General features: G+C 44.9%; 1 protein-coding gene across 2 annotated transcripts in view; it reads right to left on the bottom strand.

Annotated features, from left to right (window-relative positions):
* Positions 1–730: 730 nt before the first annotated feature.
* The window catches only part of fgf13a (fibroblast growth factor 13a), a 359,051-nt gene continuing 333,238 nt past the window's right edge, over positions 731–26,543 (bottom strand). For both annotated transcript variants that reach the window (XM_069893547.1, XM_069893548.1), the window contains 2 exons: positions 3,405–3,603; positions 731–1,456 (listed from right to left, as the gene is read on the bottom strand). In XM_069893547.1, the coding sequence (XP_069749648.1) occupies positions 1,323–1,456; positions 3,405–3,603 (333 nt within the window). In that variant the 3' untranslated portion in view covers positions 731–1,322. The remainder of the gene's footprint in view (positions 1,457–3,404; positions 3,604–26,543) is intronic.

Here is a 26,543-nt window from a genome sequence, read left to right as displayed (position 1 = left end):
AGATCAGTGGAGCTTGATGTCCCACTCACAAACCAACACCTTACCAAATATCAATATACAGACCCACAAATGAACAGATATTTTATCTTCATATAAATACTTTATTCAGTGCATCTGTTGGTGTGTACAACAAATAAAAACAAGTCAACTGTAGAGTAGCAGAGAAACTGCTTGTCATTATAACCCATGAAATGCCTGGTGCAGGTTATCCAACGTGTTTAACACACAAATCCAAAATCATGCAACTCTATTCCATTATCATCAGCTCTCTCCCATGCAACAAATAAATTAAAATGTAAGTCTCAACTAATGGACAGAAATACATCAACCTTTGTGTAGCATGTACTAGGGTGAGTTCAGGGTAAATTCCCCCAAGGAAACTTCAGTCACAACAATTCTCACCATGCCCAGTACAATAAAAGAATGCCTGGTAGTGTGTTACAAATGAAAGTTTATTTTTCATTATAAAAATGAAGTCACCCAAAATTCTAGTTTCGTTAAAAATAAAATTCACCACAATAAAGGTCAAAGTGCAAATCACGAGGTGAGAACAAGGGTGTATTTGCTAAAGAATAGATTTCCATATTCTAGGTGTTGCGTTATTCTATTAATGTTACTACAAATCTATAAACCCGTTCCTCAAAATTCCTGTGTTACACTTTGAACCACAGTATAATTAGCCTGAGATTCGGCTTCATTCCTGTCTGTTTTCGAGTAAGCAGGCCCTGAATAGTTTTCGAAAGAGATTTATTAACTTGTTGGAGTATTAAAAAAAAGATAGACCAGCAGTATAGCAAAACACTACCTAAGAAGAAAAGAAACTGGATGCTAGTGGACCAGGTGTGGTTAAACAGCGTAGAGCCAAGAATATGGTGCCATTAGTTTTTGTGTGTTCCTCATTCCTTCAGTAAAACTCAGTTATCTACAATCCTCTGGTGAGAACCAAAGTGGATTGGACTTTGAGTATTCGAAGCTGAAGTGGAACTTGCATTCAGCTGGTGAACAATGTGTGACATTTTAAGTGATTCTTTTCCCAGAGAAAAGTCAGATGTCGGGACAATTGGGGCATTTCTTCTGCGGCTCCACTTTCCGTTGGCTATCCAGGTGTCTGCAGAGTTGCACAAGCACTTTCTCAGCTAAAATGATTGGGATTTATCCACCCCCAGAAAGACCAGAAGACCTAAAAGGCTGAAGGAGAGCGACTTGACCAGCTCAATGGCTGGTTTCCTGAATCATGTTACAACAGAAAGAGAGTGTCTGCGAGTAATGGGTTGAGAGAATCCACTGGCAACGTGCCCAAAGCTGATGGCCCCTCCATCTGGCTACGTCGATTCAGTCTGACTCACCGCCTTTCCCCCGTTTAGCACGGCCGAGGCACTTCTGCTTTTTGTGGGGGTGCTTGAGTTGGAGAGAACCTCTGCCAGTTCGTGGAGCGATGGTTCTCTGTAGAGGGCAACTGAAACAAGAAAGAGCAGACCAGCATTACTTAATGCACCCCTTGCTGTGTGACAACACAGTGTTGAATCTGCCCGTTGTCTGACATCATTATCTTCGGATACACCGTAGGAACTTGCCAGTAATAATGTGTGGTGCGTTCGGCACATTGTGCAGAACCCAAGCACAGACATGGCGACCACCTTGCACAACATCTCCATCAGGTCCCCAAGGGCAACCCCATCGCCTGCTGCTGTAATTCTGGGTCCACTCTCGTGCTGACATCATGAGGGGCATCAATAAGGTGAATGTTTGCTGTCTTTTCCCCAAGGCAGGGGAGTCTAAAACTAGAGGGTTTAAGTTGTAATGACTGGAGGGGCACCTTCTTCACACAGAGGGTGGAAAGAGTTGGCACAGGTACAATTATGAGACATTTGGACCGGTACGTGGATAGGAAAGTTGAGAAAGATATTGGCCAAATAAGGGGAATGGACTTGGCCAGCTGGATGTGGGAAGACCCATGGCAGAGTCCTGCAAAAATGCAGTAATTTCTTCAATAAAATTCTTTTGATTGAAGTCAAAAATTTGAGGAACAAGAGAATATTCAATTCACCATGTTGGCAGATTATATAGATACAGAGAAATGGCTTTATCAGGTATTATTGATTATTGGTGCGTCTCACCTTCTCAAAGAGTTAACATTATTCACATCACATTCCAGCACTTAACAGAAGACATCAGGCACATTGATGAGAGAGAAATGGACTCAGAATATATATGAGATGGTTTAATTACTTCAGGCAGGCCAAGAAAAATGACCACTTCGGTGCTTTTTATAGCCTTCTATTTTGCTTCACGCAAACTTAAATTAAATCTCAGGGTTACTTTTTTGTAGCTGAATTTCATGCAACTACTATGGCAGCATGGTAAGTTGGCTCGTTCTTCTCACCACCCTGAGACAATACTCCATTCATTCCCCCACTCTGCCCTGAGCGCTCTCTAACCGATGTGGGAAGTGAGTGGGAACAGGAATGCCTGGTATCCAGAACGTGAATGGTGGGAAGAGTGAGCAGATTTAAACAGGAAAGTCTAGTAAAAACACAGAAATGCTGGAGGAACTCAGCCAGTCTCGCAGTGCCCATAGAATGAAAGGTATACAACTGCCGTTTCAGGCTTGAGCTCTTCTTCAAGGTGTGATTACAAAGCAGGCAGGTGAGTTAAAAGGCTGGGGAGGGAAGAATGGCAGGGAGAGGAGTACCGTCAATGCTGCACAGGACCTGAGATCCTACCCATTCTTCCCTCCCCAGCCTTTTAATTCAGGCACCTGCTTCCTTTTTACTCATACCTTGAAGAAGGATCAGGCCCAATATATTGGTGATATTCTGTACCTTTACCTCCAATGGTTGCTGAGAGAGCTGCTGAGTTCCTCCACCATTTCTGTGTTTTTCCTCCATTGGTCCCTGCTAACAACCTGATGCCATGTGTTCTTTGTTTTCTCTCTCTTTGCCAGCTTGGGACCACCCTGCTTCACTCCAGGCCTAGAAATGTGGAAGGGTGCTGGAGAAACTGTGGGTAAGCTGTGCACTGTTAAATGGGTTGGGAGCATTTAATTAGTGTCCCTTGTAGCATAGAGCCGGGCCTGCACTGAGTCGAGGGGTGGTGGGGAATCGTACTGATTTTTCCTTGATCATTGTTTGTACCAGTTCTTTGTGTGTGTGTGTGTGTGTGTGTGTGTGTGTGTGTGTGTGTTACCATTTCCCACACGTGCTTCTGTAAACAAAATCCTTCCCTACCAAAATTGTGTTCAGAGTCCTTGCCTTTGAGACCTACCAAACCTGTTTCTTCACTCACAATACCATCCAGTGCACAGTGCCAGTGTACCATGTTCCCACCCTGTACATAGTGCTGGTGTACTGCATTTCCACCCTGCAGATGGTTGATGCAGATGACGAGCAGACCTGCTCACTTACCTTCCAGTGGTTTGGGGAGGAAGTGTGCGGCCGGTTTGTTTTTCTTCACATGGTTCCCCTTCATGATGTCGCCCTCCTTGTTGAGCCCCAGGTACCAGCCCCTACCAGACTGCTGCTGTCGGTACAACATGGACGAGTACGTCACGTAGTAGTTCTCAAACACTGACTCCTTGAATCGACACTCGGGGGTGAAGTGCTCCTGGGTAACAAACAAAAGCCAAACTAAGGTTGAACTCTTTTACACCACCAATAATCTCTTCAGGGAATGTTATTAACTGCATCAAAATGATTCCAAATGCTGAACCAGAGCAAAATCTGCATGACTTTTTCACCTCTGGATGTGCCTGGCCCACTGAGTTCCAACAGCAGCACATTTCTTGCAGTTTGTGGGAGCTTTCTGTGCACATTTAGCAGCCCCACTCACCTGCACAAAAGCCAAATGATTCCCTGTTACTCTCAGGAGGAGGATGTGCTGTTGGTTTGTCCTGTGTGTGGTGTGGGTATACACTGTGGATCTGACCTATGTGTGGTGTGGGTACACACAGTGGATCTGACCTGTGTGCTGTGGGTATGCACTGTGGTCTGACCTGTGTGTGTTGTGGGTACACACTGTGGTTTGACCTGTGTGTGGTGTGGATATGCACTGTGGATCTGACCTGTGTGTGGTGTGGGTACGCACTCTGGATCTGATCTGTGTGTGTGTGGGTACACACTGTGGATCTGACCTGTGTGTGGTGTGGGTACGCACTGTGGATCTGACCTCTGTGTGTTGTGGATACGCACTGTGGATCTGACCTGTATGTGTGCGTGGGTACGCACTGTGGATCTGACCTGTGTGGTGTGGGTGGATCTGACCTGTGTGTGGTGTGGGTTCACACTGTGGTCTGACCTGTGTATGGTGTGGGTACGCACTGTGGATCTGACCTGTGTGTGGTGTGGGTACGCACTGTGGATCTGACCTGTGTGTGGTGTGGGTATGCACTGTGGATCTGACCTGTGTATGAATGGAAATGTTCCTCACATGGGAAATGTCCCTTACATGGGGAGGGAATATCGTCACATGGGAATTCCTGGTCCCATTTCATTACAATAGCAAAGTATTGAATTGGCCAGAAGTTCTTGCGGTATTTCTAGGTTCACTCTGATCAGGAAGTGGTGTGGAGTCCAGACAGTACAGGCAGCGTGGTCTGCATGACAGCCTATTATCATTTGGTTGCCTGCTTCACACCCACCTCTGATGAAGTCAAAGGGAATGAAGCTGCCCCCCCACCTCCACCACAGATTAGACATCCCCCATTCTGTGCCAGTTATGCACTAGTGCTTGAAAGTATTCATCACTGCTGCTTGAAGAAACTGTCAGCATCGCCAACTGTACGTGAGTCTCGTTATTTAACCAGTTCTCATGATGATTTATGTGTTGCCAGTTCTATTCTGCAGAATGAGTGTTCTTATTTCACTCTGCCAGGGACAAGCAGAAAAGCAAAGCAACCCCCCACCCCAGGTTCCAGGAGAGGATTTCCACAATGTACAATGTCATGCCAAAGTGTGACTGGGAGTTTGCCATGATGCACCCAAAATCTCATCTGCTACACCAACTACAATACTATAAATGATCACTCGAGCCTAAGTCAGAAAAGGAGAAAATAAATTTAAAGGGAAATACATATTAAAAAATATTCACGGTTGAAATGTGCAAGTTAAAAAATGTGGCATTTCAGCTGTGTGGATAGAACTTCTCAGAGTAATTTATGGTTAGGGTCAGGGTTGTAAGGGACGGTTCAGGAACCTGACAGCTGTTGAATAAAAATTGTTCTTGAACCATGAAGTGCTGACATTTGGGCTTCTGTACCTATTACCTGAAGGGAGCAGCGAGAAAAGGTTGAACCAGGGTAGTGGAGATTCTTTCTGATGTTGGCCACTGGTTTGTTGACTTCAGTATCTGACCCTTCTCTGACACACCTAGAACGCAGCCTGTCTCCATTATTACACCTCAGCTCTTCTGTTGCTGAAGGACACCCTTCATCCTTTGCCTTCACTAGCCTTGACTAGTCCATGCATTCCTGGCAGGCCTCATTCCTGGCAGGCCTCATTCCTGGCAGGCCTCATTCCTGGCAGGCCTGTATCCTGAACGACATCTTCCTTCAACCATCTCTTCTGCACTTTTCAACCAATGTCTTGGCTGGCATCTTTGTAATTTAAAATTTTCAAATGTCTTTTGAGATGCTCATGGTCTAACAGGGGTGGCCAACCTTTTAAATTTTTTTAATATAGACATATAGCACAGTAACAGGCCATTTTGGGTCATGAGTCCACGCTGCCCAATTAACCCAAACCCCCCGGTATGCACTCACGGGCTGAAATAACCTGTTACCATACTGTATGTCTAAATTAAAATTAAAAGGCTGGCACCCCTGACCGTCTCTATTTAGGGTGATTTCTGAACTGAATTGTTTATTGTCACGTGTACCAAGATACAGTGAAAAGCTTTATTTTAGTTCTATTAAGGTAGATAATTCAAACCTAAGAATAGCAATGAAATAAAAGTGCAGGGTGTGTGTTACACGGGCAATGGGCAGAAAACGGAGAAAAATACAGATAAATCTGTGCAAGGGCATCATTTTTTACTAAGAAGAGGAGGTCCATTTAAGAGTCAGATAACAGCAGGAAAGAAACTCTTCTTGGATCTGGAAGGTGGTCTTTTCAAGCACATCCACCCTTTTCCAGATGACCCCAAACTTTATCACCCCACCAGGGAGTCTGCTGAGACTAGACACTCTTTTCTCTGTCAATCTCTCAGTCTCACCATCTCTCAAATGCCTTTCAGGCAATGTCTAGGCCTAAACCCTTGGACAAAATCTCCAGACATGGCTCATTGCTGTTTTCTGTTGGATGAAACTCCAGCAAATTGGCTTGGGATGTTCCAAGATGTTTGGTGTGAAATAATGAAGCACAGTTTTGTCATCATATCCAGGTGTGTTTAAGGCAGAGATTGATAGGTTCTTGAGTAGCCAGGGCATCAAACGTTATGGGGAGAAGGCCAGGTAGTGGGGCTGAGTGAAAAAATGGATCAGCTCACGAGTAAATAGCAGGGCAGACTCAATGGGCTGAATAACCTATTTCTGCATCTATGTCTTATGGTATTATGGGCATAAGTGGCTGCGACCAGGATTCATGTTCAGGGAGAGTTAAACAGGAAAGTCTCCAGATGTTGGAATATACAATCGTGCTGGGGAAACTCACCAGGTCACGCAGCATCCCCAGGAAGGAAAGGGGAACCAACATTTCGGGCCTGAGCCCTCCATCAAAGTATGAGCAAAAAGCAGACAGGCTTCTACATTAAACAGAGGGATGAGGAGGGAGGAAGGGGCAGGGGAGGATAGGAGAGGAGGGAGGAAGGTGCAGGGGGAGGAGCACAGGCTAAGAGGTCATAGTTGGATACAAGGTGGGAGGGTAGAAGAAAAAAATCTGAGCAGTTCTAGGCGGAGGGGGTAGCCCTGAATAGAGAATGAAGAGGAAAGTGTTGGGGAGCTGAAGGAAAGGAGACAGAGGGAAAGGGAAAAAGAGAGACTTAGAGGAGGGGTTTAAAGAAAATTGGAGAAGTCGATGTTAATGCCGTCTGGTTGGAGGGTGCCTGGACAGAACATAAAGTGTTGTTCTTCCATTTTGTGGCTAGCCTTGGTTTGGCAGTGCCATGGATAGATATGTTGGTGAAGGAATGGACATGGAATTGAAATGGTTGGTCACTGGGAGGTCCCTGTTATTGCAGTGGACAGAGCAAAGGTGCTCAACAAAGCGATCTTCCAGCCTGCATCCAATCTCCCCGATGTAGAGGAGGCCACAATGGGAGCACCAGACGCAGCAGTAGATGACCCCTGCAGATTCAGATGTGAAGTGTTGCTTCACTTGCAAGGATTGTTTGGCGCCACGTATGGTGGTGAGGGAGGAGGTGTGGCTGCAGTGACTGCTCCCTTCAGGATCTCCTCATCCACTCATTCCTTTCCACCAATCATCCCCTCAAAAACCTACCCCTGTGACCACAGGACATGCTTCCAAGGAGAGGTGTTCAGAAAGCCCAGATCCCAGAGCACCAATGCTGAAAACCTCTCCCCTCCGCTCAACTTGGCAAAGTCTGCATTTCTCTCTCTCTCTGTGCTTTATTCTCACCAGCTGTTATTTTCACAGGCATGTTACTGGGTCTTCTCAACAGCCAGTTTGGGGGCACAGGCTTGCATTGGCAGTTTCAGCATCATGGAAAATGGCCAAACAACATTTTCATCCTTGCTTTGCTGGCCAGGAGAGCTGAACAACTGATCGTGCTCTCAAAGGAAGGCAGGGAGTTCTTCCAAGGGCTGACCAATATGTGTGTGCCTTGTGTTTTTTATAGCTTGTTGTATGTTAAATCCTGATTGGATCAGGATCACTTCAGAGACCAGGTTTAGCTGCAGAACATTTTGGTTATGAAGGGGATGCATATGGTGGACTTGTGGGTACAACAGAGGTGAAGGTAGAAAAAAGTGGTGGCAAAGGGAGACAGGGTGGTGTAGGCGTGCTTGCCTTTATCGGTCAAGGGAGGAACAGGTTTCAACTATACAGTATACTGGTGACACTGCAGTTATATGCAGCTCTGGTCACCCAGTTTAACAAAGATATAAACCTGGAAAGGGTGCAGAAAAGATTCAGGAAGTTGGGAAAGGCAGGGTCGAATTATAGGAGAGATCTATGGACTGGGACATTCTCTCTGGAGCATAGGAAGCTGAGATGGAAGATTTATTGAGGTGTATAAAATCATGAGGAGTATAGACAAGGCAAGCTAGTGAGAATCTTTTCTGTAGAGTCTAAAGCTGGAGGGCATAGATTTAAGGCAATAATTTTCAAACTCACATTCCACCTTAAGTAATCCTTATGCCATAAGGGCTCTGTGATTATTAAGGGATTGGTTAAGGTGGTATGAGAGTGGGAAGAAAATGTTTCAAAATTACTGTTTTAATCATGCCTAATTGACTCATTATGTGCACGGTTTCATAACTCCAAAGGAAATGGGCCAATGACAATTTTTCTCAAACAAAATATTTCAGTAACAATTGGGTCTAGAGCAGGGATTCTCAACCTTCCCTTCTCACTCTCATACCACCTTAAGTAATCCCTTACTAATCATAGAGCACTTATGGCATAGGAATTGCTTTAGGTGGAAAGTGCATTTAGGGGGCAGTTTGAAAAACACTGATTTAAGGTGAGATTTCAAGGGGACCTGAGAGACATCTTCACACAGAGTATGGTGGGTGTGTGGAACGAGCTGTGAGTGGAAGTGGGGATGGTTGCAACATTTAAAAGACATTTAGACAGGGATGTAGATAAGAAAGGTTTAGATGAGAATGGGTGAACACAGGAAAATGGGGCTCGCTTGGTTGGTATGGACAAGAAGGGCTGAAGGGCCTGTTTCTGTGCTGTAGACTCTCTAACCCTATGGCCCTATAAATGTTCATAATTTATCCTTCTTTTAGAAAATAAGTCACATTTTAAAATGGGAAATGAAATACAATGTTGGAAAGAGTAAGGTCCTGCACATTGGTAGAAGGGCAGATTATTACTCCGTTGGGGAGAAAATTCAGAATTTGGAGGTGCAAAGGGACTTGGGAGCCCTTGGTCAGGATACCCTAGAGCACACATGTTAAACTCAGGCCCGCGGGCCAAATTTGGCCCGTGATATAATTATATTTGGCCCACAAGATAATTTCAAATATGTATTAGAGCTGGCCCGCTGGCCGCTGCGCCAGTATAGCGTATGCACAGCTAATACTACAAATCCCAGAATGCTTTGCAAATGTGTTTGCACTGCCCCGTCAGCCCGCTAATCGCCCCCGCCTCCTCTCTTTACTTTCATGAGCATCTGCGACCTGTCGCCTAGCTCACATGTAATAAACCCCTTACGAAAAATGGCCAAACGAAAGACAGAAAACAGGACCTTTCAAGACAGGTAGGAGGCAAACTCTGACCCCAGAGTTTGATGAACTTGCATCTAAGAAGAGATGCCAAGTATCTGGTTTAGACCCAGGTGCATCAGAGTAAATCACAGTGTAGCAAGCTAAGCTTGGATTAATATTTTCTTTGGTTAACTTTGGACTGTTCATAGTTGAAAGATTGGATTTTCATTGAAGCAAGTTGTTATTTTTTTGACTTGTTGGCTTGTGAAAAAAAAACATTTAAAAGGAGCTTAAAGGCTATAGAGAAATATTATTTATTGAATATTTTATTTCTCATTTGTTAATGCTTCTTCTGGAAAGAGTTTAACCAAAACTATTATTAAACATTTATTTTAATAAGAAAAAGTTTAACATTACATATGTTGAAAGAAGAGAAAACATGCAGATGTTGTTGAAAATTTTCAATAAATATTTAGTTTGGCCCACGACTTAGTCCAAGTTTTTAATTTTGGCCCTCTGTGAATTTGAGTTTGACACCCCTGCCCTAGAGGTTAACCTCCAGGTTGAGTTTGTGAAAAAGGCAAATGCAATGTTGGCATTAATTTCTAAACAAATAGGATATTCTGTAAGAGCAGGGCTGAGATATAGAAGCTTTTTAAGTCACTGGTGAGGCCTCACTTGGAGTTCAGGGGATACGCAGGCATTGGAGAAGGCTCAGAGACGATTCATAAGAATTATTCTTGGAATGAAGGGATTAGTCTATGATGAATGTTTGACGGCACTTGCACTGTACTCCTTGGACTTCAGAATAATGAGGGGGGACCTCATAGAAGCATTTGAATGTTGAAAGGCCTGGACAGAGTCGATGTGGCAAAGTTGTTTCCACATTCACAGGGGATCTCAAGGACAAGGGCATAACCTCAGCATTGAAGGGCATCCATTTAAAACAGAGATGTAGAGGAATTTCTTTAGCCAGAGAGTGGTGAACCTCTGGAATTTGCTACCAGTGCAGCTGTGGAGGACAAGTTGGGTGTACTTAAGGCAGAGATTTAAGAACCTGAATAGTTGTGTATTAAAGGTTTTGGGGAGATGTCAGAAGATTGGGGCTGAGTGGGAGAATGGATGAGCTCATGATGGAATGGCAGAGTGGACTCGATGGCCTGTATGGCTAACTTCTGCTCTTATATCTTACAGTCATATGGATTTCCGTAGAGATTATACTCTGAAACGGTACCAGCATTCATCTGTCAGATTGTCTGTGCATTCATCTGATATCTGATGACTGTCATACCTGAGCCACACGCTGGGCACCATCCTGGGATCCTGAGATCCACATTGGGCATTGCCCTTGGGGCCGATCCATTCTGGGCACCATCCTGATCACTGTGTTGTGGCACTGAGACCCACACTGGGCACTGTGCTGGGGCCCAGAGACCCACACTGGGCACCATCCTGGGGCCCAGAGAACCACACTAGGCACTGTTCTGGGTCATGGAAACCCATTCTGGGCATGGCCTAGGGCATGGAGACCCACACTGGGCATGGTCCTGGGTTCTGGAGATTCACACACTGGGCACAGTCCTGAGGCCTGGAGAACTACACTGGGCAGTGCCCTGGGGCCCAGAGACCCACATTGGGCACCAACCTGGGGTCTGGAGACCCACATTGGGCACAGACCTGGGGTACAAAGACCCACACTGGGCACCGACCTGGGGCATGAAGACCCACACTGGGCACCATCTTGGGGCACGGAGGCCCACATTGGGCACTGTCCTGGGGCACAGAGACCCACACTGGGCACTGTTCTGTGGTCCAGAGACCCACAGCTGGCACTACACCAGCTGAAAATATTATTTTGTTTTCCCTTTTGTTGTGAAACAAGGGTGGCACAATTGGCCTAGCAACGCCTTTACAGCGGCAGTGATCGGGACCGGACCTGGGTTCAAATCTTGCTCTGTCTGTAAGGGGTTTGTGCATTCTCCCTATGTCAGCGTGGGTTCTCTGGGGGTTCTCGTTTCCTCCCATTGTTCAAAATGTACTGGGGGTGTATATTGGGCGGCATGGACTTGTGGGCTGAAATGGGCTGTTACCGTGCTGTATGTTTAAATTAATTAAATTTTTTAAAATCTGAAATTACTTCAGTTATTGAAGTCTTATACACCTCATAATCTGTGACCCCCATCTCAAAGGGAGTAACACACAGCTTCAGAACCATTGTATTGAAAAGCACCTCCCTTCACCCTTGAACAAGGAGTTAAAAGTCCAGCATCTTCAAATAAGATGAAGGTATTAGATGAAAATTGTAGATCTATCCTGTCTGGAGACAGCATGGATTGGAGATCTAACTTTAGAAGACCAACTTGATCTATAATTATCTGTTGGGAGATTGACGGAACCCTTCCATCAAATCTTGTTGTCAAAGTACAAATCTGATCATGTAATTTAATTTTCTCTGAAATTCTGCACCAGATCAGCAAAGTTTATAAACCTGGTATGTGATCGATAGCTTCTGCTAGTATTTCTGAGCCCATTAATGAAATGTCTAAAATTATTGCTGAGCCTGAGGTCCAAACACTGCTGTTGATTAAATGGGGAATTGATTATCAAGGTAATTTGATGCCCAACTCGCACATCTTTACCACAGAGAGGATCCAATGGAGGATAGAGAACACTAGTAGAACTTGGTGGGTCAAGCAGCATCTGTGGAGACAGAAGGATAATTGGGGTTCCAAGACCGGGCAACAGGACTGGATCGGATTCCTAGTTCCCAGCCGGTGTTACCAATTCTGTAAGGTTCGTCCCGCTTGACCACTAGGAGAATGCTATGTTATTATAGGAACTCCCTCCGCATGTTCAGGTTGAGGCTTCATTCTATTCTCACAGGCGGACAGCAGTGACTTGGAAGAAGACCAAATTGATTTTGGTACAACTTACAATTTGCTCTTTAATATTACAAGATCTACCAAGGTGTACAGCAGGAGTGTTATCGAATGTACAAAATTAAGGCAAGGTCAGAGAGTTTAGAGCAGTAGTTTTCAAACTGCCCCCCCCCAAAAAAAGAACACATTTCACTTTAAGTATTCCCTATGTCATAAGTGCTCTATGATTAGTGAGGGATTGTTTAAGGTGGTATGTGAGTGGGGAAAAAAGGTTGAGAACTATTGCTCTAGACCCAACTGTTACTGAAATATTTTGCTTGAGAAAAATTGTCATTGGCCCATTTCCTTTGCTCATAACGAGTCAATTAGGGACGATTAAAACAGTGCTTTTCAAACTTTTTCTTTCCACTCACATACCACCTTAAGCAATCCCTTACTAATCACAGAACACCTAAAGGCATAGGGATTATTTAAGTGGAATGTGAATTTGGGGGGCAGTTTAAAAACCACTGGTTTAGAGAGAGTGCAGAAAAGGATCACAACCTGTTGCCTGGATCAGAGGGTATGAGCTATAAAGAAAGGTTGGACAAACCTCGATTGGTTTACCCTGAAACTTGGAGGCTGAAGGAAAACCTGATAGAAGTCTATAAAAGTATGGGAGGCTTTGATAGCACATTCACTCAATCTTGTTCCACAGGTGGAAATGTCACATTCTAGAGTTTATAGGTTTGTGATGATGGGGGAAGATTAAAAGAGATATCCGCAAAGCAGGACGTCAAGCGCTGAAGAGCTGGTTCTGAATGGGCAACTAAAGCGGCATCATCTGCAAAGAGTAGTTCACGGACAAGTTTCTCTTGTGTCTTGGTGTGAGCTTGCAGGCGCCTCAGATTGAAGAGACTGCCATCCGTGCGGTACCGGATGTAAACAGCGTCTTCATTGTTGGGGTCTTTCATGGCTTGGTTCAGCATCATGCTGAAGAAGATTGAAAAGAGGGTTGGTGCGAGAACACAGCCTTGCTTCACGCCATTGTTAATGGAGAAGGGTTCAGAGAGCTCATTGCTGACTCGCCAAGGCAAATAGCGCCTTTGGAAGACTACACAAAAGAGTCTGGAAAAACAACCAACTGAAAAACCTCACAAAGATAAGCGTATACAGAGCCGTTGTCATACCCACACTCCTGTTCGGCTCCGAATCATGGGTCCTCTACCGGCACCACCTACGGCTCCTAGAACGCTTCCACCAGCGTTGTCTCCGCTCCATCCTCAACATCCATTGGAGTGCTTACACCCCTAACGTCGAAGTACTCGAGATGGCAGAGGTCGACAGCATCGAGTCCACGCTGCTGAAGATCCAGCTGCGCTGGATGGGTCACGTCTCCAGAATGGAGGACCATCGCCTTCCCAAGATCGTGTTATATGGCGAGCTCTCCACTGGCCACCGTGACAGAGGTGCACCAAAGAAAAGGTACAAGGACTGCCTAAAGAAATCTCTTGGTGCCTGCCACATTGACCACCGCCAGTGGGCTGATAATGCCTCAAACCGCGCATCTTGGCGCCTCACAGTTTGGCGGGCAGCAACCTCCTTTGAAGAAGACCGCAGAGCCCACCTCACTGATAAAAGGCAAAGGAGGAAAAACCCAACACCCAACCCCAACCAACCAATTTTCCCTTGCAACCGCTGCAATCGTGTCTGCCTGTCCCGCATCGGACTTGTCAGCCACAAACGAGCCTGCAGCTGACGTGGACTTTTTACCCCCTCCATAAATCTTCGTCCGCGAAGCCAAGCCAAAGAAGAAGAAAAGAGATATGTGGGTGTTTATTTTACACAGAGAGTGGTGGGCCCCTGGAACAGGCTGCCAGGGGTAATGATGAAGGCAGATTCAATAGTGGTGTTGAAGGGGCTGTAAAACAGGGGGAAAATATAGATGTTGTTCAGAAAGTTGGGATTTCACTGTTGGCATCATGGTCAGCCCAGCAATGGAGGGCAGCTGGGATGAAGACAGAGATGTATGAAGTGGATTAGATTTGAAAATAAAAGTGAGGATTTTAAAATGGTGTCAGTGCTGGATTGTAGATTGACCAGCACAGAGAGAGGACAGAGGGAGACGGCACAGCGAGGGCACAGAGAGGGCATAGAATGGAGAGCTTTGGATAAGAAGCTTGTGGCGAGCAGCAGAGGGAGATGTTGGAAGAATGCTGGAATAGACACAACTGAGGACAAGATTATAGCAGAAGAAACACAGAAGTTGGGTGGAGTCAGGCAATGCCACGGAAGGTGGATACAGAGAGAGTGTGGCGGTGTTCTAAAATTCATCACACAAAATATAACAGCAACCTTGAGAGGTGCCAGGGGAAGGGGCAGGATTCTCCCTGCTATCCTGATTGACACTTATCCCTTGTGCATCAGTCCCAGTATGGAAAATGAGGGCTGAAGGATTTCATTCTGTACTGGATGACATCTCATTAATCAATCTATCAGACACTGAATAATCTATGTTTACATATGGCAAGAAAAGAATTAGAAGCAGGAGTAGATTATCTGGCTCTCTGACCAGCTCAGCCAATAATAAATGGCCAACAATAGAAAAGGTTTAACAAATGCCTGTCACGCAGTTAGGACCCAAGTGGAGGAGCTCTTTGTGAATGGCAACAGAGAAAGGATGATACAGGTGCAATCAATGCTGGGTCACACACATTGGTTCCAAGCCTTGCCTCACCACCATGGATGGGTCACACCAAAGATGGTGTTGACTTTGGACAGAGCTTTCTGACAATTGTTATTTGCTTGGTGGTCTGTGGACTGGGTGATAGGAAGATGGTCTTAGGAGCAAACATAGGTCATCCCTCACCAGCGAACAGCTCTCTCAGAAACTGCACATCTCAAAATGCTTCATTCTCCAACAGCAATGCCCATGAGGAGTTAATGCACCTGTTAAAATTCTGCCTTTCATTGCGGGTATTATCACAGTTCAAATGACTGGGATAAAATTTTATCACGCATATAGTCAAAGTTTCCATGGAAACATTGTCAGTGAGAAAGAAATCTCGAAAGCTTTAGGTCAGGACTGTTGATGGAGTGGTTCATAAAATGTTTTTGAAAGCAAGCTAAGAATAAAGCAATCAGGTTCTTCAGCATACCCAATGGAAGCAAAAACCCTGGTGACTCTGCCTGCAGGGGAAACATTGCCAACCATCCATCCCTTGCTCCTCAATCTTTAACCTCAACCCCATCTGATTCATTGTGTATTTTCCCTCACGAAGCTGGGCTAAAAACCCAATTCAGGAGCACATCATCGAAATTTCCTTCCCTGTGAAATCTGTCCAGGAAATCTTTGGTGCTGAACTCTTGTACAAGGTGATCCCCACAACAGACGACAAATATCCAGTTCTTGGCTCAAGGAGTTCAGTGAATCATAACTCTAAGTGCATTCTTGGTTCTATGCTCCAGAGATTAGAAGTAGAAATATTAAAATCTACTAGTTATCTTCAAGACTTTCCCAGAGGGCTGGAGAGATTCAGTTACTGATTAATGTCAAAGCAGAGGTAGGGTTATTGCAGGAAAATAGTAATGGCCTAAAAGATCAACCAAAGGCAAAGCAAGCTTCAGGGGCCAAATTACCCCCTATTCCTATAGTGTCTGAGGGGATTTGGTAGGTCACTGAAGACTCTCATAAACTTCCACAGGTGTACCATGAAGAGCATTCTGGCTGGTTGCATCATTGCCTGCTATGGAGGGGCCAATTCTCAGGTCAAGAATAAACTCCAGAGGGTTGTTAACTCAGCCTGTGACATCTCAGGCTCCAGACTTCATTCCATTGAGGATATTTACATGAATCACTGTCTTAAAAGAGCAGCCTCTATCCTCAAAGACCCCTGCCACCATGCCATGTCCTCTTCACTCTGTTACCATTGAGAAAAAAGGTACAGGAGTCTGAAGATGAGCTCTCAATGGCACAAGGACAGCTTCTTCCTCACTGCCATCAGATTCCTGATAATCAATGAACCAAAGACACTGCCTTACTTTTCATGCACTATTATTTTAATATGTAGTAATGTCATGAGATTGTTATAAATATGAATGTTTGTACTGTGATGTGGCTGGAAAACACTGAATTTTATGACTTGTTCATGATGCCTCCAACATAATTACATATTCCTCAGATATGGTGAGAAGACAGCACACTATAATTCCAAGAATGATCTAACCAGTGTTTTGTAAAGTTGTAATATTATGCTTCAACTTTTATAATGGATGGCTTCACCTATGAAATAAACATGGCATGTACCTTCTTCTCTGACTCTATCAACCCATGTGTCGCTTTCAGAGAACTCTAAAATCTCTAATCAAAATTAGAATCCTTGTCAGTGTTAAATTCCATCAGCCAACATCCTGTGCACTTATCTTCTGATCCGTAGCTAGCTGTATCCTTGACAAGTTTCTTCACTATCCACAACTCAACCAAGTTTTATGTCATCCCCGGACTCACTGATCATTCCTCCTATGTTCGCATCCAAGTTGCAAACAATGAGGATTCTAGCCCCAATCATTGCGATTCACCAAAGGTCACAGATTTCCACTTAGAAAACCATCCTTCCACCACTGTCCTCTGCCTCCTGCATCCAATTCATTTGTTCATCTTTGATCCCATGTGTCTTAATCTTGTACCAAATGCCCTATCACCTCCCAGCCCATGGTCCCTTCTCCCCCTTTATCTGGGCATCTGCCCATTTCTTGCCCCTCCTGATGCAGGATGTGTGTCCCAAACTCGACTCTCGTATTTCATAAATGCTGCTTGACCTGCTGAGTTTCTCCAGCATTTCGTTGCTCATGTCTTCCCCTCTAATCACTTCCAGCCTTCCAAAGGGACCATTCCCTCTGTGAATCCTGATTTGCTCTTGCTTGTTCACCAACATTCACCTTCTTGGATGCTACTGCCCCCATCTCGGATTTCCATTCATGCTCCTCTGACTCCGAGACAGAATTTTGACTCACAAAGCCAGGACTGTCTCCTGATTTCATCATTTACATCCCCCCACATTGAGGGGAACCCTCCCCAAACTGCTCTCCAATAGTCACATGGACCCTACAGCTTGGATTCTCGATCTCTTTCCATCATAACTAATTTGCAACTTAAGTCAATCACGCTCTGTCATCCTCCCATCATCCCAGCTACTCTCACAGAGCGTCATCTCCTTCCTGGGTCACCAGGTTCTTTTGTGAGTGATGAGGCCAGCCTTCACAACTGAAGTAAATTCCAGTGTGCAGACAAGGGCTATCATTTATCATGGTGCCACATTAACAACAAGCTTTGTCCGACAAAATCTCACATCCAAAACACATGGCAGTGATTTTACACAGTTAAAAGGGCCAAATCTACAACATTCAAAATGTGAAAAGCTCAATAAAAACAGAGAACTGCCCAGGGCAATTGCAAAGTTAATTACTCTTCCAAGGACATAAGAACATGGAATCAGAGTGTAAGCCATTTAACCCTTTCTCCTTGCTCTCTTTTTTAATAAGATGGTCCTTCAATGTCTCCACCATCCCCACATCTCTTCATCTCCATTTATCCAATGACTCAGTACCCACATCTCCCTGGGATGGAGAGTCCGAAATCATCTCAACAGTCTGAGAGAAGGAATTCCTTCCCCAGCTCAGTCCCATGTCATGAACTCTGGCTGAGACCAATTTATAAATTTAGATGTACAGCACAGTTACAGACCCTTTTGGTCCATGGACCCGTGGTGCCAAATTACACCCAAATGAGTGTCAAACCCCAATATGTTTTTGAACAGTGGGAGGAAACTGGAGCCTCTGGGGAAAACCTACGCAGACATGGAGAGAACGTCCTTACAGACAGCGTGGGATTCGAACCCCAATCCTGATCACTGGCGCTGAAACAACATTGCGTTAACCGCTATGCTGCCCCCTAATCTGCTACTTCTGGACTCTGCCTGCAGGGGAAACATTGCCAACCATCCATCCTGCCAGGCTCCACTTTCTTCTGATATTGCAGTGCAACCTGTCCATTTTTGAAGCTCTCGGAAGGTGGCCATATCTATTTAATTATGCAACATACATGAAGCACTAAAAAGAGGACAGAATGGTTGATGTCATCCAGATCCATTTCAGCAGGTCTCATGTACGATTAGAACTGAATCCATGATTGTTTGATGACTGACTTAAATATTGAGGGGGTGTTATAGAGAAGTCGGCAGATGCTGTGTTTTCAGCATAGAAGAGGAAATAGTTAGACTACAGGTATGAGGGTGGTCAACAAACAAACTGCTGGGAGAAACCAATGAGTCATGCAGCATCTGTGGAGGCAAAGGGATGGTCAATGTTTTGCTTTGAGACCAGGCATCATGAACTGATGCAGGCTCTTGACCATCCCTCTGCTTCCACAGCTACTGCCTCATCTGCTGAGCTCCTCCAGCTGTCTGTTTTTTGCTCTGCATTCCAACATCTGCAGTCTCATATTTCTTGTGGTAAAGATTACTTGAAGTCAGAGAGTCAAAGTCAGAGTTAGACAGCGTGAAACAGGCCTTTTGGCCCAACTTGCCCACACTGACTAAAATGTCCCACCCACATTAGTCCCACCTGTCTGCGTTTACCCTATTTCCCTCTAAATCCATCCAATCAATTTATTTGTCCAAATGTTCCTTAAACATTGCAATAGTGCCTACCTCAACCACCTCGTACAGCACCCTGAACCACACACCCACCATCAAAGTTACTCCTCAGGTTCCTGTGTTCTGGTTCTTGATTCTCCTGTTCGGGGCAAAAGACTCTCTACATTCGCCCAATCTATTCCTCTCATGACTTTGTACAGCTCTATGAGATCACCCTCATTCTGCACTCTAAAGAATACAGAACCAGCCTGCTCAACCTCTCCCTGTAGCTCAGGCCCGCAACCTCCTGATTTGGGGGAGTAGATTTAGGATGGAGGTGAGGAGGAACTTTTTCCCAAAGAGGATTGAATTTACAGAACTCTCTGTCCAAGGAAGCAGATCCTCTCTCATTCTTCCGAATTCCAGAGAGTACAGCCCCAGGCGACTCAATCCCTCCTCACAGGCTAACCCCTTCATCTCAGGAATCAAGCTGGTGAACCTCCTCTGCACAGCCTCCAAGGCCAGTATATCCTTTCTCAAGTAAGGAGACCAGAACTGCATACCGTACTCCAGAAGAGACCTCACCAGTACCGGTACAGCGGCAGCATCTCATTTGTCTTCTTGATTACCACAAGATATAAGAACAGAAGAAAGCCATTCAGTCCATCTAGTCCCATCTGCCATGGCATCATGAGTGGATCCATTCTCCCACTTAACCCCAGTCCAATGCCTTCTCTGCATAACGTTTGATACCCTAACTATTCAGATACCAATCAATCTCTGCTATAGATACACTCAATGACGGCCTCCATAGCTGTCCATGGGCGCAAATTTCAGAGGTTTACCATTCTCTGGCTAAAGAAATTCCCCAACATCTCTGTTTTAAATGGGCCCCCTTCAATCCTGAATTTGTACTCTCTTGTCCTAGACTCCCCTGCTGTGGGAAACAACTTTGCCTGATCTAGTCTCTCCAGGTCTTTCAACATTCAAATGCTTCTATGAGGTCCCTTCTCATTCTTCTGATCTCCAAGGAGTACAGCCCAAGGGCTGTTAAACATCCCTTCATTCCAAGAATCATTCTTGTGAATCTTCTCTGAGCCCTCTCCAACGTCAGCACATCCTTTCACAAATAAGGAACCTTATAACCTGTACTCCGAACTTCAGTTGAGGCCTCTCCAGTGCCTTCAACACTTATACATGCTTTTATATCCTATTCCTCTAAATATGAATGCCAAAATTCGTGTTCGTTATCGTTGATACCTGTTGCACCTGCAAACCTTTTCGAGATTTATGTACAAGCACTCCCAAGTCCCTCTGCGCAACAGCATGCTGCGATACTTCACCATTTAAATCATAATCCTTCCAAAGTGGATGAACTCTAATTTACCAACATTGTACTTCATACCCACTCACTTAACCTCTCAATATCTCCCTGCAGGATCTCTGCATCCTCTGCACAATTTACCTTCCAAGCAATGCCACGTCATTAGCAATTTCTGAGGTCAGGGTCTGACCGCAACATAACAGAATTCAAGCAGCATGTCTTCATTGATATAATTCCTTTGGGACTCAATATGTCCTTTGATGTTGAAACTCTTTAAAGCTTAACTTAAAAGAAATTATCTTGGGAAACAGAATGGTCAAGATAAAAACAATCAGTATAAAGAGGAAATGCTGTTGTCCAGGCAAGGTCCTGCGTGTAGGAGTAGGTTTGTTGTTGATCTGCAACAGGTTGTAGGTGGGAAGGGGAAACATGGCCCATCCTGGTATGCAGAACACATGCATGAGGGAACACATAACCCCTCCCCCATCAGATTCTACTCTTCTTTAACTATTCTGTACAATCTCTGTCTCTCTCTCTCTTTAATTTTCCTTTCCCCACCTCCTTTCCCAGCTATTTCTCCCTCTACCTGTCTCTCCACCTCTCACACCTTTAGCCCCTTCACCAGCTTCTTTCCTCATTTATATACGTAATGCCACCAATTCTATCTTTGTCTTGATAGAGGGTCCTGACCCGAAAAGTTGAGTGACCATTTCTGCCCATGGATACTTTTTGACAAGTGGAGTCCCTCCAGTGAATCTTTGTTCAAGATTCCAACATCTGGAGAGTCTGTGTTTCTGCTTTTGAAAGTAATTGGAATATAAAAACAAGCCACTTTCAGGACTGGTTTGGACTGATTGATAAGGGCAATGAAAAGATGATGATTGTAACAAAGGATAAAGTATTGGTGTATAACTGTGAATTAGGATTGAGAGGAGGCCACACGTCCCTTGAGGCATCCTGGCTGAGTTCACTATAACCTCAGCTTGGCTTTCCCTTCTCCTATAGTTAACTTTCACTGCCTGCTAGGGAGAAGAGTTCCAAGGTGATCTTCCATTTGGTGAGCCTGTGGAGAGTAACAGGCCCAGAGCCCCAGAACCTGAACAGATGAACTGGCTGACATACTCATAGACATCTTTAATCTCTCTGCCAAAGACCAAAGAGCCCACTCACTTCAAGACCACCATCAGAGGAGTTCTGAAAAGAGACACAGTCATGGGCCTAAATGACCACAGACCCAGTGACTCTGATATCACAAAGTGCTTTGAGAGGGTGGTCACAGCTCCCACTAACTCGAGCCTCCCAGCCAGCCTTGACTCACTTCAATGACAAACGACCACAGCTGATGCCATCTCCCTGGCTCTCCACTTGACCCTGAAACACCTGGATGCCAATGACATCCATGTTAAACACTACTCATCGACTACAGCTCTGCCTTCAGTACCACAGTCTCCAGCAAACTCATTCTCAAATTTCAGGATCTAGGCCTCAGCGTCCCTTCTGCAACTGGATCCTTGTCTTCCTGTCTAACAGATTGTGATTGGTGAATATGGGGAAAAACTTCCTCAAGGATGTATGCACTCCTGTACTGAACTCCCTGTCCACCCACAACTATACAGTTAAATACCATACCAACTCCAACTTCAAATTCACTGTTCCTTTCCTTTCAAACCTGCTCCAATCTCCCCCATTAAATACTTGCTCAGTTGCACTGAACACAATGTTTACAGAGCCTGTAGTCTTCCCAAAAATCCAATGGCTTTGGAGGAAGATCAATGGAAAAAAATCAATGGCCCTGTACATACATATACCACACCACTTCCGGATGTGGGCCGGATTTCAAATAACAAGGAGATTGAATAGAGGAGAGAATGAAAGTTTAGTGACACGATGCCGTTAACCTCTCTCTCAGTGCCAATAAGAGGAAGGAGATGATCTTTGACTTCAGGAGAGGGGCAGAGTCTACTACCCTGCCCACATTGACGTCAAGAGAGTGCTCCAATGCCTCTGTGAAGTCAAAGGAAATTCAGCAAGAATCTCCCATCCCTCAGCAAGTTCTACCACTGCTCCATTGAGACCAGACTTGCTGGAAGCATCACAGTGTGGGATAGTAGCAACTCTGCTCAAGATCAGATGAAGCTCCATAAGGTGGTGACTGCAGCTCCGAACATCACATAAACTTTCCTCCTCTCCATGGACTCCATCTATATCTCCTGCTGCCTAAGAAAGGCAGCCAACATACTGAAGGACCTATCACACCCCAGACACTCTCTCTTCTCCTTCTTCCTTTTGGGGTGAATCTCAAGAGTGTGAAAACACACACCAACAGGCTAAAAAACACTTTCTTCTCCACAGCCATCAGGCTCCTGAATGAACCCCACAACAGTGCCATTCCTTGGTGCTAATTGATCTTCCTTTTGATTGTAATCCTACACTCTGTAATTGTGGTTTTTATATAGCTGTATGAATGTTAGAGACAACATGTATTCTGCTCACAAAAGAACATTTCTCACAGTATAAGCTATTTCTGTGACAAATTATCTTAAACGCTTTCTAGCATCTGCAGTTTTTTTTCATTTATTTTGAGCATCTTAAATCAGTTTACTCTTTTTTTTGCCAAAAGAGGAAGTGGTGTGGTATATGTAAGTACAGGGCCATTGATTTTTTTTTCCATTGATCTTCCTCCAAATCCATTGGATTTTTGGGAAGACTACAGGGCATGTAAACATTGTATACAGTGCAACTGAGCAAGTATTTAATGGGGGAGATTGGAGCAGGATTGAAAGGAAAAGAACAGGCTTCCTTCAGAGATGTAATCAGTGATCAATTCAATAATATTGAATTGGGAGAAAGCTGACATGGCCCATCTTGATCATTCTGTTTCACTCAATCCTAAACCTCTTCCTGGAATTCTCTGACATTTCCTCTTGGACATGGGTCTCAGGTTGGAACATGAGGAGATTGACCCACAAGCCAGGGGATATTGATGCTTAAGAAGCAGGTGATTGATATGGTTTTCTGGTAAAGGGGAAAGGATGAAGTGCTGCCGCTACCCAGAAAGCACCACAAATGCTCCATAAATGGTTTCCTGTTGGCAATGACCTTGACACCCACTGCCATTATGTCCTGCCATGGCAGGTAAGGCCAGGTTTGGTTTTCAGACACACTTTGAGAAAATAGGTGCTTTTAAACTGCTGCATCTTGGTAGCCCTCCTGGGACCCAGGTGCGTTTAATGGGTTGAAGGTGCTCCCAGCACCTTTGTACCTGCAGGGAATCACCCCATTAAATCGCCAACCAAGCAATTTAAGAGAGAATCCCACCCCCTTGATGACGCATTGAGTGATGTGTCATGCACTCACCAGATGAAATTAAGAAAAAGATTTTAACCTTACTCTTCCGGGGAACCACGTTTAAACCATGTTATAATATCTCCTTTCCTGACCTGCACTTCTGAGTTCCTCCTCTATATTTGAACTTGGCACCTACATGCTGCCTGGTGACGCATACACGCAAGTGCTGTTGTCACCAGAATAATCAGGTCGGCCATTTTCATTTTCATTTCAGTGATGGACAAGACCTAGGTAAGTTTGTTTAACTGGGTGCCCTGACTACCTCCAAGGTAGGGCAGGGACTCAGTTGATTTAGGAGCCTGCTGACCAGGTTGGATATTTTCAAGCTGCCTTGTGAGTGGGGCGCTAACCGGGCAAATTTCCTGGTTAACCCCACTTTACAAGGCAGCTTGAAAGCGCCTAATGTGATCTAGCAAAAATTGAAAATGCATCCAAAAAGCTCTGAAAGCTTTCGATGAAACAGTAGTTATCCTAATGGGAATTCTGCAAAATGCAATTCAATCACAGTCTCCTCCTCGTGAACATCTGTGCTTGAGTTCTGCCGGTCTTTCTGTCCTGTCTCCACAATATCAAACCATATTTGTGCAGAATTTCTAACAAAGGAAATTGACCCAAGGAGCCACATCAGGACATCACAGGTTCTTTGATGAAGCCTTGGGGAAAGCAATAGGTTTTCAGGAACATCCCAAAATGTGGAGAGGGAAGCATAGAAGTGGTGGTATCAAGGGAGGGAGTTCTAAAGCGGAGGCCTGCCAATAAGGGATCAAGGGAGGGAGTTCTAAAGCCAAGGCCTGCCAATAAGGGATCAAGGGAGGAAGTTCAAAAGCCGAGGCCTGCCAATAAGGGATCGAGTTCTAAAGCCGAGACCTGCCAATAAGGGGGTGATGGAAACTGAGGGATGAACTGGAGTAGAATCTTGTTGAGAGGCTGACAGGGACAATGGAGAGGCCTGACAGCAACATTGAAAACTTTAAAACACAAGCCTTCATCACATGATCTGATGTATCAACCAGCAGAGGTGATGGGACGATGGAGCATGTTGCCACAAGCACAGTTCCAGGTTAAACAAACTGAAGGGTCTGCGGAGGAGGTCTCCCTTTATCGGAGCTTATGAAAGTAAGTATCTGCTAGAGGATGTTCTAATAAATCTCTGCAGAGAAGGGCTACGTTCTTCAGAAGTGGGAATACACAACCCTCCCAGTGTGAATGACTTGGATAAGTTGAGTCAAATTCATTAAGGGGACTGGGTGCACACAAGGAAGAAGGCAGCTATGGTATGTTGTTCCTCAAATTCATGGTAACTTTTCCTTGGCAATGGCAGGTCCGTGTGAGAATGGCCAAATGAATTAATATGGTTGGTAGCCGAGAGCTGTATCTGGGCCCTGTGGACAGAGACCAATCTGCGTTTGGTCTCATCCACGTAGAGGAGGCCACAGTGGGTACATCAAATGCAGTATATCATGTCGGACAATGTGCAGGTAAAGCTCTTCCTCACCTGGATGGAGGTGAGGGAGGAAATGTAGGGCAGGTTTTGTACTTTCTGCGATTACAGCGGGAACTGCCTAAAGGGGTCGAAGGGAGGGTGGAGAGAGGAGAGGAACCAGGCAGTGTGAACCACCTCCAAAGTACACTGCAGTTACTCACCAAGTTTATTTTTATAGCATCCCTCAAACCTGACCACCAAGACGACAAGGACTGGAGGTGAAGGGAACAGTGCAGCTTCCTCTCCACGTCACACAGCATCCCAACATGGAAATATATTGCTGGTCCTTTATTGACACTAGCTGTTAACGCTAAAGTCCCTCCCTCCAGCTTAGTGGGACATCTTCACCAGAAGGACTGAATGAGTTCAAGAATATGGCTCACCCCCACCATCTCAAGGACAGTTCTACATGGGTATTAAATTCTCACATCACCACCATCACTCAGTTATTTTCCATAAATAAAGGAAAAGAAACCAAAATATTGATAGAAGGAAATGACAACAGATGGGAATCAGATAAATGATGAGTTGCCATGTTTTTAATGTGATAATATTGGATAAATATTGGACGCTGGAATCTGGAGCCACGCACAATCTGTTGGAGGCACTCAGTGGGTCAAGCAGCATCAGTGGATGAAAAATCATTTAATTCTGGACCCCTTCATCAGACCCATCTTGATGACAGACACTGGCCCAAATGTCAACCATTCATTTTCTCCCACTGGTGCTGTTTGACCCGCTGAGATCCTCCAGCAGATTTGTGCTTGGCTCCCTCTGTACTGAGTTGACTTGTGGCTCCAGGTTCAGGATTGAAGTGCTGCTTGAATGCAGAATACATTAACTCTGATAGATGAGAGTTGGTCTACACAGAAAGACTGGAGTTTCCAGTTGATAGCAGACCACGGCCCGTTTTGTTCTCCTTTATCCTCTTTGTAATGGAGTTCTTGATTACTTCTAGCAATCAATCTCTATCAATGAGCTGTAAAAGAGTGAGGGAAGACCTGAGGGGAATGCATTCAGAAACAGGGATACTGACTTCCACCTGAATGCACCACACTACCCATAGTTTTGGCACAACATACTGGCGTTAGATTTAGTGATGACATTCTCTATTTGCATGAGAAATTCAATCACACTGTGATCTGTCTATCTGTGGGGATTCCTAACTACAAGATGTTTATTTTTACCCATCTCATTGCACAGGATCAGATCTATGACAGCATGTTCCCTTGTAGATTCAGTTACATGCTGCCCCAGAAAGCTATCACCGATGAACTCCTCAAGACTGCCTCGACTGACTTGATTCACCCAAGTGCATATTAAAGTCCCCATGACAACTGCCCTCCCTTTTATACCGGCATCAGATATTTAATCTTTGTCTTTTTCATTTGACTTTTCTCTACTCCCCTCATACTTTTCTCTTTTCTAATGTTTGCTTTGGTCTCTGCATTGCTTCCCTTTGTCTTTCTACCTAGATTCCCACCCCCCTGTCATGTTAGTTTAAACCCTCCCCATCAGCATGGGCAAACAATCTCCTGAGACATTGATCCCAGTGCTGCCCAGGTGTAGACTG

The sequence above is a fragment of the Narcine bancroftii genome, chromosome 8, assembly GCF_036971445.1.
Source record: "Narcine bancroftii isolate sNarBan1 chromosome 8, sNarBan1.hap1, whole genome shotgun sequence".
Lineage (NCBI taxonomy): Eukaryota > Metazoa > Chordata > Chondrichthyes > Torpediniformes > Narcinidae > Narcine > Narcine bancroftii.
Note: the sequence above shows the minus strand (reverse complement) of the source record. Positions and strands in the feature narration are given on the sequence as shown.